The sequence below is a fragment of the Oncorhynchus masou genome, chromosome 19, assembly GCF_036934945.1.
Source record: "Oncorhynchus masou masou isolate Uvic2021 chromosome 19, UVic_Omas_1.1, whole genome shotgun sequence".
In the NCBI taxonomy this organism is placed as follows: domain Eukaryota; kingdom Metazoa; phylum Chordata; class Actinopteri; order Salmoniformes; family Salmonidae; genus Oncorhynchus; species Oncorhynchus masou.
In genome coordinates, this window is record NC_088230.1 from 15470245 (window position 1) to 15482287 (window position 12043).

Sequence of the window (12043 nt, forward strand, 5' to 3'; positions counted from 1 at the left end):
ACTTACCAGAAAGCATGTAGTCCTTGGCTCAGACAGTGTAGTAGTGTGGGCTCAATAGCATCTCAATAGTGTGCAAGATTTTGAGAATCAGCTGTACATTTTATGGAAGAATGCACTGCACACGTGATGGAAGAATGCACTGTGCATGCAGAGGGTTGAAATTCCGTTGAACTGGGGATAGTTTAACCAAGATATGCCACAAGACCTAGAATTGCCATGTGTATACCACAAAAAAGGTTCACTATTACAAGCTAACATTTTGATGAATTTAAGCAAAATTCCCCAAATTCCAAGCTTAACTTCCCATGGTAAATTTACAGGAAACTTTCCGACCCTTTGCAACCCTAGTGAAGACGCTCGCCAGCTGGTCCGCGCATGCCCCCTGAGAACGTGCTCTGGTATTCCATCTGGCCCAGGGGCCTTGCAAGTGTTAACCTATTTAAAAAGTCGTACTCACATCGGCCACAGAGAGCAACATCACACGGTCATCCGAGACAGCAGGGGCTCTCATGCCTGGCTCAGTGTTTGAAGTGAGCATAGTCTGAGAGGTTGTCTGGGAGGTTTGCATCACTGGGCAACTCACGGCTGGGTTTCTCTTTGTAATCCGTAATAGTCTGCGAACTTTGCCACATCCGACGAGTGTGGAGTGGATGTAGTAGGATTGTATCTTAGTCCTATATTGACGTTTTCCATGTTTGATGGCTCATCTGAGGTCGTAGCGGTCTTTCTTGTAAGGATTCATGTCCGTTTCCCGTTCCTTGAAATTGGTAGCTCCATGGCTTTTTGTTAGGGTACATATGTTGGGTCACTGTGGGGAAGAAGTCGTTGATGGTAAACTCCTCAATGATATTGGATGAATCCCTGAACATATTCCAGTCTGTGCTAGCGAAGCAGTCTTCTAGCTTAGCGTCCGCTTCGTCGGACCACTTCGGTACTAAGCGCATCCCTGGTACTTCCTGTTTGAGTTTTTGCTTGTAAACAGGAAGCAGAAGGATGGAGTAATTTGCTGAAGGGAGGGCCTTGTATGCTTTTCTGTGGATAGAGTAAGTGGTCCAGAGTGTTAGCGCCTCTTGTGTTGGTAAAAGGAGACGTGTTGGCCAAAGTGGGGTTAAAAGCATTTCAGTTTTCCCTCGTTAAAGTTTCTGCCCACTATAAAATCTGCTTCTGGGTGAGTATTTTCTTGTTTGTTAATGGCCCTGTGCAGCTCGCTGAGTGTCTGCTTCGAGCCATTCTCGTTTTGTGGTGGGATATAGACAGCAGTGATGATTATAGATGAAAACTCTTGGTAGATAAAAAGGTCTGCAATTTACCATGAGGTTTTCTAGTTCAGTTGAGCAAAAGGTTGAGAATTCCTTCACACTTGAAGCAGCGCACCAGTTGTTGTTTACAAAGAGGCACATCCCTCCCTCTTTAGTTTTGCCTGAGTCCGCTGTCCGGTTGCGACGAAGCACGGAGAAACATTTGAGTTTCATTACCATATCGCCCAGTTGGTAGGAAACTCTCAAACAGAGCTGATCCATCTTGTTATCCAGTGACTGGACATTTGCCAGTAAAACGGAGGGAAGTGCCAGACAATTTTCTCTGCATCTGAGTCTATACTCTTAGAAATAAAGATGCTATTTTGAACTTAAAAGGGTTCTTTTTAAAAGAACCCTTTTAAAAAAAACTTTTGAGTTCCATGTAAAATCTTTTACACAGAGGGTTCTACATGGAACCCAAAAGAGTTCTACCTTGACCCCAAAAATGGTTCTACCTGGAACAAAATAGGGTTCTCCTATGGGGACAGCCGAAAAACCATTTTGGAAAACTTTTTTCTAAGAATGTAACAAGGAGTTCAGTCCTCCTCCCGCGACTTTTCTTGTTGGATAGCTCGAACAATGGAGTAGGGTCCGGTGTTGACAAGGGAACAGCTGAGTCGCAGTAGGAACCGAAATCAAGGTCAAAGTCAGTAGCTGTCGATGCATAGTTCAAAAGTACTTGGTGGTCATAGGTGATAAGGATGTGAGCTTTGTGACTGGCATCACCTGTCTCTTATTGGGGATTGATCACATTTAGCTCATTTTAAAGCATCATTTAGGGTTGGGCGATGTCAACCGCTATCCTATTGTGATTATGTACGCATAAAACATTGTGATAAACCAGGGGTGGGCAAGTCCAGTCCTCGAGGGCCTGATCCCTAGCAAACACAGCTGATTAATCAAATTGCATTCTAAACTGAAGATCTTACGATGCTATCGCCCCCTATTGGGCAACCAAAATCATGACAAAAGATAATGTTTTTGAAAGCTTGGGCAGAGGCTAAGTGCAGGCAAATATTTTCAAATGCTCCTTTATGGTGGAGGAGCTAAGGCACGGAACACTTGTGTGTGTGGAACTTCATTGAACCAAAATGAATGTTACCCATTTTCTATTTTTTATCACTGAACCCTTCTTGAATGGAGAGGGGCCTGGCTTTGGGGACAATATTGGCAACATTGGGGTTGCCGTAATGTTGTGTGGACATTGGTGACACGGTCTAGTAATGTTGTTGAAACGTGGAGATGTTGTGGAGACGTTGTGAGAACATTTCCTACCTCCAACGCTCTACTCTGCTCCTGTGTCAGCTGTTCCAACTCTTGGAGGTGCTGTAGGAGTAGCACAGCTCTGGGGAAGGCACTCAGTGTCTCTTCTGCCCCCTGAGGTAGTCCAAGTTCAGCCTTACAGCCCTCGATCTCCCCCACTGTCCTCTGCATAGACTGGATGTTGGCCAGGATTACCTAGACAGAACAAGAAGGGAGAGGTCAATACGGTAAGCACATACACAAGATGTGTGCACGTGTGAAACAAAAACATTTCTAAATCATATAATGACAAACATACATGAATGGCTATGTACACATCCTCTTATACACACTTAACACACTCTTGTCCCACCTGCCGGTTGTGGAGGTGTTCTTCAAGTGAGATGTCCAATGTGTCAGTGGAGGATAAAATAGCTCTGATCTTGGTCACGTTTTTCTCCATCGTCTTCACCTCTGCTTCAATGGCATCCACTTCCTGAAAATAGCAACAATGCTGTGAATGTTCCAGAGAAAAGCAAAAGCTCGAAACCAAAAACCAAACTCAAAAATGAAAAGCACCACAAGTCAGTTTCATAAATGGAATAGAAATGATAGAATACTGCTTTATCGTCCATTGTCTTTTGCTGTCTTTTGTTATTCCAAACCCCCTGACATACCAGTCTGAAAGCTTCTGGTAATAACGTAGGATTGCTATGGGATGATACTAGGACATTATAAGGGTATTGTACATACTCCAGGCCACTCTTGGATGTCTAAAATGAGATAGAAATGATGTCGAAATTGTAATGGACCAATACCTTTTGAAATAGCTGCCCTTTTTCGGGCCCTGCAAATTGATTTTGACTAACTAAAAAATCTGTGCGGTCCTCTGGTGAATTCTGGTGAATTCTGATATCCTGATTTTTTATGTATTTTATGTATTTTATGTACCTTTATTTATCTAGGCAAGTCAGTTAAGAACAAATTCTTATTTTCAATGACGGCCTAGGAACAGTGGTTTAACTGCCTGTTCAGGGGCAGAACTGCAGATTTGTACCTTGTCAGCTCAGGGATTTGAAATTGCAACCTTGTGGTTACTAGTCCAACGCTCTAACCACTAGGCTACCCTGCCGCCCCGATGTGGCCCTCGAGATGATATCATTGCCCACCCCTACCATAACAGGTGTCAAACATTTTCACTTCATGTAGTAACTTCTATTAAAGGGACAGAACAGCACAGTGGTGTTCTACGGACAATTCCTTTGAATTAATGTCTTGGTTTTCTGTCTGGTTTTCTGTCTGAAGGACCTTATATAGACAGGTGTGTGCCTTTCCAAATCATGTCCAATCAATTGAATTTACCACAGGTGGACTCCAATCAAGTTGTAGAAACATCTCAAGGATGATCAATGGAAACAGGATGCACCTGAACTTAATTTCGAGACTCGTAGCAAAGGGTCTGAATACCTATGTAAATAAGGTATCTGTTTATTTTTAATAAAGTTGCAAAAATGTCTAAAAACCTGTTTTTACTTTGTCATTATGGGGTATTGTGTTTAGATGGATGAAGAAATGTTTTTATGTCATCTATTTTAAAATAAAATGTGGAAAAAGGGAATGGGTCTGAAACCTTTCCGAATGCAATTTAGGACAATGTTCTTATAAATCTTCCCAAAGCATTTGTATACTTTACCACTGTATTGAATTTAATGGAATTTAATTTACTTTTAAAGGGTTAGTCCAACATTATTTCTTCCTTTAAAATGTTTCTACAAAGGAAGTAATCTATAGGCCAGGGGTGGCTGCAAATTACACTCAGTACATTGCAGTTACTCCTGGCATAAACTACTTCTAAGGCAAGAAGAACATTAAAAAAAAAGGGGATGAAAAATGAATGGATGAAAAACCAAAGGAATAGACATGCCATGAAGAGAGAGGCGGTCCCAAAAAATTATCTTCTGTCCTTTATTTTCATACTTTAGTAAATATTTTCTGTACTATTTATTCATTTCTTTTGGCTTTTTTAATTTTCAATTTTTGCCCTTTGTGCTGTCGTCTGTGTCAGAATAATGTTTGTACCACATTTTGTGCTGCTGCCATGTTGCTTCCATGCTATGTTGTCTTCGGTCTCTCTTCGTGTGGTGTATCTGCTGTCGTGGTGTGTGTTTTGTCCGCCAATTATTATTTTTTAATTCCAGCCTCCCTCCTGGCAGGAGGTCTTTTACCTTTTGGTAGGCCATCATTGTAAATAAGATTTTGTTCTTAACTGATTTGCCTAGTTAAATAAATGTTATGAATAAAGGTTAAATACAAATAAATACAAAATGATCAATAAAAATAAATTTATAAGCATCAAAAGTTTGTGTGTGAGTTGTTTTTCTGGGTCAGACCAAGACCAAGTGTGCTCGATCAAATTTAGCCTAGACACGCAGTGGAATGTTCCATTGAAACTCAATAGCATTAGCCACAGCAGTGCTTTTAAATGTAATATGGGGAGGAGACACAATGCATTCTGAGGGAGGGTGAAACTCCTCTTTTGAGGCTGTTGATAGACAACCTTACTCTCTTTCCACAAACACCCAGTTTGAAGCATCACGCTCACGGTTACACTCACTCAGACTCCCTTGCCCCAATCCTAACCTTAACCATTAGCAGTGGAGTCTGATCCTATATCTGTACCTATGGGAAACTTGACCCTGGAGCTACTAGTACCCCCTATTGAGAACCACTGCAATGGAGGGTCTTACCGGAGTGACATGCAGCAGCTGGTACAATGGCCCCATGATGTTATGCTGCATGGCGGTGACTTGGCGTTCAGTCTGGACTAGCTTATCCTCCATAGCAGTGGTGTGACACACAGCAGAGATCTCCACCAACACAGGTCCAAAGCCCACCAGAGTGGCCCGGATACGCTCCGAGTCATCCAGCACCATCTGTGATGTGGGGTTACAGAACATGGACACATGAGTGCACACCAGCATGCACACATACATGTCCATACAAACACATACCTAGAAACACAGACTTACATACCTACATGAGCACACACACACACTATCTACAAGCCATAAGACTGCTGAACACTTAAACTGGAATTAGCACACACACACACACACACACACACACACACACACACACTTATGCTACACACACATCCCAAATGCTGCTACCAGACTCTTGTTATGATTGCAAAATACTGCACAATTTAAACTCTCGCCCCCAATCCCCTTCCCCAAAATACGTGGAAATATTGTACTATACAATTGTGCCTGCCTGTATAATACTTATGCTAAAAAAATGTATTCTATTCCACTTCTACCATTTACTTTATGTTCGTATTCTTATATTTTATTATTTCTAATTGTTGTTGCATTGTCGAAAAAGAACGAGTAGGTAAGCATTTAGTTGGACAGTGTATACCATGTGTATCCCGTACATATGACTAAAAAACATAAACGTAGAAACACGGACAGCTCTACTACACATCGGATTGGGAAAGTATTCAGCCCCCTTGATTTTTTTCCCACATTTTGTTTTAGGAATGCACTGTATATCAATTCAGAACTACCAGCAGTGTTCTAAATTCCAGGGGATTGCGTGTATGTACATGTGAGTGTGCGTCTGTGTGTTTGTGTGTGCAGTGGACTGGCCTGCAGTGTGTTGGTCTGGCTCTGGAGGCTCCTGGCTGTGGTGTAGGTGCCGGGAGCATCTAGCCAGGACTGGGATTCTTCTAGCCAGCAGCCAGCACGATGGATTATATCGTTATACTCCTGGAGGCAGGCAGGGATCTGACAGGGGATGGGACAGTGAAATTCCACAAATTAACTTTTAACAAGGTACACCTGTTAATTGAAATGCAGTCCAGGTGACTACCTCATTAAGCTGGTTGAGAGAATGCCAAGAGTGTGCAAAGCTGTCATCAAGGCAAATGGTGGCTACTTTGAAGAATCTCAAATATAAAATATATTTTGATTTGTTTAACTCTTTTTTGGTTACTACATGATTCCAGATGTGTTATTTCATAGGGTTGATGTATTCACTATTGTTGTACAATGTATAAAATAGTAAAAATACAGAAACACCCTGGAATGAGTAGGTGTCCAAACTTTTGACTGGTACTAATTTTCATTCATGGACAGAAGACTAAAATCACCAGGAAATTAGCTCTGCGATTTTAATTTAGGAAATCTGCTCCCAAGTGTTCGCTCGAATGAATAGAGAGGCAAATGTGATCGTATCCCAATGTAATCAAGGTTAGAAATGATCCTGTTTTTGTCAAATACTATATATCTGTTTGGGATTCTTGCGGTCAATTTGCAGTGTACAAATTATTTATAACTATGTTCTGGCCCACAACCATCCGCTCAAGGAAAAATCATCCCACGGCAATATGTAATTATGGAACCGCTGGCATTGGGCATAGGAACTGAAATAAATGGAGGAAAAAAACAGTAAACTGAAATTGTGCTGTTTTGGAAGAACCAGTTGAGGAATGCTGTAATTATAAGATACAACCACATGGTGAACATGGTGAAAGGCCTACCAAGCCGATCAGAGGGTAAGGTTGAGCTACTCCTCTCTCACCTTGCGGAGGAAGGCAGTGCGCTGCTCAGCCTTCTGGGCCGTGTCCTGGTAGAGCTGAAGTGGCTGGGTGATCTGGTCCATGAGGAGTTGGGCCTGCTCCGGCTCCTCCTCGGCTGCCTCCTGCACCTCGCCCTCCAGGAGGGCCAGCCGACCGTGCCACTGGTCCAGCTGGTCCCATACGAACTGGACAAAAATATAATGTTGTCATGATATCACTCAGGTAACAATCAATCCCATGTACTTATAAGTCCTTTTGTTTTTACAACAGTTGTCACAAAATGCATTTCAATGACTCGGCCTAGAGCCAGGTTAGGAACAATCTTGCACGATTGACTGGGGTAAGGGAAGGACACACACACACTAGGTTGATTGTTTCAGGGGAAGAACACACGTATGCATACAAACACGGAGACACACACACACAATCACACACCTTTAGCACATGTTCAGCCTCGGACACAGAGGAGCTCTTCCGCTGCAGCAATGTCTGGACCTCTTCTAGCCCGACACGGATCTCCCCCATTCTGCTACTCAGCCTATTGAGTGGGCTGCTCTTCTCCAGAGCTTGGCCAACCTGGTAAATACACACAAGCATATGAACACACAAACACACAAATCACCCTTAAAGTCCCAACTGGCCAGGTTTTTACTCAGAAACCAGTGTTGGGATTGTGTTGGGCTCAATCCCATATCCATGAAACTTGCCCGATGTTTTTTATGTGGACTTTTTGATTAATTCGCTGAGTTTCAATTTCCTTCCACAATTGACTGAACGGAGATGTGATTGACCCCAAAACTGCTCTACCAAGGTCTACCAAGGTTGAAGTTGCCCCTAGATGCTGATCTTACATCAGTGTTGCATTTTCTCCACTAACGGTTAAGGTTAGGATTGGGGGAAGGGACGCTGATCCTAGATCTGTACCTATCAGTAACTTCACCCCGGAGCCACCACCACCACCCTTTATCCCCGTTACCTTCTCCTCCATGTCCTGCAGAGAGCCAGTGACTTCCTGCAACTGTCTCTCCACCTCCGGAGGTGTAACAGCGGCATACTTTGTCCCAACACACTCCATGATGGACTGTAACCTGGCCCTCAGGGAACCCAACTCCACTCTGACCTCCTGTAGAGAGAGAGAGAGAGACAGAGAGGGGAGAGAAAGGGAAAAGAGAGAGAGAACAAGGAGAAATAGAGAACGAGAGAGGGAGAGAGAGAGATACCATGTAAATGTGCGTTAAACCCTCTAAGGTCAATGTCCACATCCCCACGGAAATATAATTAGCGTAATAAAAGAATGCCCATAACAATCTGTGAGTTTAAGCTAGAGATATATGTTTCTTTGCATTGGATTGTTTCAATCCACCACATCTATGAGACATCTATGAGACATCCCAAAAATTGGTATTCTCACAAAATCGTCTTTAGTGTCCGAGCGGTTTAGCCTACGAACTATTACACCCCTCTATGGAAATATTGTCACGGCCGTCATTGGAAAGACACCAAGGTGCAGCGTGGTGAGCGTACATTTTATTATATTTTAAAATGTCGTCAACAAAACAACAAATGAAAGAAACAACCATGAACCTTACAGGGCTTTAGTGCCACAAACAAAGTTAACTACCCACAATCACAGGTGGAAAAAAGGGCTGCCTAAGTATGGCTCCCAATCAGAGACAATGATAGACAGCTGTCCCTGATTGAGAACCATACCCAGCCAAAAAAAAAGAAATACAAAACATAGAAAATAGAACATAGAATGCCCACCCCACATCACACCCTGACCTAACCAAATAGAGAAATAAAACGGCTCTAAGGTCAGGGCATGATAGTACCCCCCCCCCCCTAAAGGTGCGGACTCTGGCCGCAAAACCTGAAGGGTCTGGGGTGGGCATCTATCCGTGGTGGCGGCTCTGGTACGAGACGTAGACCCCGATCCACCTTTGGCTCACCCCGCATTGGTGGTGCCTCTGGTGTGGGGACCCTCGCCGCCGGCCCCTGACTGGGGGACCCTCGTTGCAGGCCCCGGACTGGGGGCTCCGGACTGGTGTCCGTCGCTGGGGGCTCCGGACTGGAGTCCGTCGCTCGGGGCTCCGGACTGGAGACCGTCGCTGGAGGTGGAGACAGTCGTTGGAGGCTTCGAGTCATGACTCCTCACTGGAGGCTTCGTGCCATGGATCATCACTGGAGGCTTCTTCCCATGGATCATCACTGGAGGCTTCTTGCCATGGATCATCGCTTCGTGCCATGGATCATCACTGGAGGCTTCTTGCCATGGATCATCGCTTCGTGCCATGGATCATCACTGGAGGCTTCTTGCCATGGATCATCACTGGGGGCTTCTTGCCATGGATCATCACTGGAGTGGAGAGACACACAGGAGGCCTGGCTCTGGGAGCAGGCACAGGACTCACCAAGCTGGGGAGACATACAGAAGGCTTTGTCCTTGGCAGAGGCACCGGATACACTGGGCCGTGGAGGCGCACTGGGGGTCTCGAGCTTAGAGCCTGCACAACCCGTCCTTATCTTCGCCCTCCAAATGCGGGGCGCTGGCACAGGACGCACTGGGCTGTACAGACATACCGGAGAAACAGTGTATCCAGGATATCCTGGGCCGAAGAGACGCACTGGAGTCCAGGCGCGCTGAGCCAGCACCATCCATCCTGGCTGGATGCTCACCCTGGCCGCAGATGCGGGGAGCTGGGATGTAGCGCATCGGGCTATGAACACACACTGGAGACACTGTGCGCTCCACCGCATAACACGGTGCCTGACCAGTACGGCGCTCGCCACGGTAAGCATGGGGAGTTGGCTCAGGTCTCCAACCTGACTCAGCCAAACTCCCCGTGTGCCCCCCCACCCAAAAATTTGGGGTGCTGCCTCTCGGGCTTCCTCACACAGTATCCCTCCTCGCACTGCTCAATTGAATTCCAGGCGGGCTCTGGCATTCTCCCTGGGTCACTCGACCACTTCTCTACCTCCTCCCAGGTTGTCTCATACTCCTGGCCACGCTGCTTGGTCCTTTTCTGTTGGGTAGTTCTGTCACGGCCGTCGTTGAAAGATACCAAGGCTTTCAACTTAATGCTAACAATGGCTAAAGTTTGTAGTAGCTGTTACAAGAAAACATAACCATGTTTTATAGTTTCTTCTGGCCCATACAATAAATTACTCTCTCTCTAGCCTCTAAATAAAGAATACAGTGTATTTATGGGGCGGCAGGGTAGCCTAGCGGTTAGAGCGTTGGAAGGTTGCAAGTTCAAATCTCCGAGCTGACAAGGTACAAATCTGTCGTTCTGCCCCTGAACAGGCAGTTAACCCACTGTTCCTAGGCCGTCATTGAAAATAAGAATTTGTTCTTCTTCGATATAGGGGGCGCTCTTTTAATTTTTGGATAAAAAAACGTTCCCGTTTTAAACAAGATATTTTGTCACGAAAAGATGCTCTTGGAAAGAAAACACTGACGTTTCCAAAACTGCAAAAATATTGTCTGTGAGTGCCCCAGAACTAATGCTACAGGCGAAACCAAGATGAAATTTCATACAGGAAATGCCCCAGATTTTGAATGCGTTGTGTTCCAATGTCTCCTTATATGTCTGTGAATGCGCCAGGAATGAGCCTACACTTTCTGTCATTTCCCCAAGGTGTCTGCAGCATTGTGACGTATTTGTAGGCATATCATTGGAAGATTGACCATAAGAGACTACATTTACCAGGTGTCCGCTTGGTGTCCTCCGTCGAAATTATTGCGCAATCTCCAGCTGTGTCCACTTTTCCATTAGGTTCAGAGGAGAAAGGCAACTGCCACGAATGATTTATCATCGAATAGATATGTGAAAAACACCTTGAGGATTGATTCTAAACAACGTTTGCCATGTTTCTGTCGATATTATGGAGTTAATTTGGAAAAAAGTTTGCGTTGTAATGACTGAATTTTCGGCTTTTATTCTTAGCCAAACGTGATGAACAAAACGGAGCGATTTCTCCTACACAAATAATCTGAATAATCTGAACATTTGCTATCTAACTGAGAGTCTGCTCATTGAAAACATCCGAAGTTCTTCAAAGGTAAATGATTTTATTTGAATGCTTTTCTTGTTTTTGTGAAAATGTTGCCTGCTGAATGCTAGGCTTAATGCTATGCTAGCTATCAATACTCTTACACAAATGCTTGTGTAGCTATGGTTGAAAAGCATATTTTGAAAATCTGAGATGACAGTGTTGTTAACAAAAGGCTAAGCTTGTGAGCCAATATATTTATTTCATTTCATTTGCGATTTTCATGAATAGTTAACGTTGCGTTATGCTAATGAGCTTGAGGCTATGATTACGCTCCCGGATACGGGATTGCTCGACGCTAGAGGTTAACTGACTTGCCTAGTTAAATAAATAAAAAATTTTAAAAAATGTAATCCCCCAGTAGCTCACCTTGAGTTGGCGTGTGCTGGGGTGGGACACCAGAATGGAGAGCAGGGTAGCCACTCGCTGCTCCACCTCTCCGATCTGCTCTTGCAAGCGCTCCCTCTCCTGCTCCTCTGAAAGCGCCGCGCTCCGGACCAGCATGCTCCGCTCTCTCAGGCTGTGTGGGCACAATGTCACCCTCACAGTGTTAAAGGTAGGCTCAGCAATATGACATCATCATACACTGTCGTTAGGGCAACTTTCTAGACTTTACACAAAGAAGAAGAGGCAAAGGCAGATGCAGGACTGCGCCTCTATTTCTGTCAGCGTGAAAATGGAAATGGGGTTTATTTTGTATAGGAGGTTATGACTCTCCTGTGAGGATCCAAATGATCAGGTTACATTGAGTCAGCTCTACAGCATCCTCTCTCTCCCGCAGCAGGGGAGAGGATTGGAGTTGGGATGGAGTTGGGCAGTTGTATGACAGTCGTAAATACTTTGCAGAAACTCTGCTTTTGGGCTCTGC

The 12043-nt window shown here is 44.5% G+C and overlaps 1 protein-coding gene across 1 annotated transcript in view; it reads right to left on the bottom strand.

The window, feature by feature from the left end:
• Positions 1–12043, bottom strand: part of LOC135505860 (nesprin-2-like) — a 246229-nt gene that overhangs the window by 119447 nt on the left and 114739 nt on the right. Inside the window, 8 exon segments of the mRNA XM_064925056.1 lie at positions 2574–2756; positions 2914–3036; positions 5288–5473; positions 6191–6328; positions 7125–7307; positions 7558–7698; positions 8099–8245; positions 11545–11695. Coding sequence (XP_064781128.1) covers positions 2574–2756; positions 2914–3036; positions 5288–5473; positions 6191–6328; positions 7125–7307; positions 7558–7698; positions 8099–8245; positions 11545–11695 — 1252 coding nt within the window.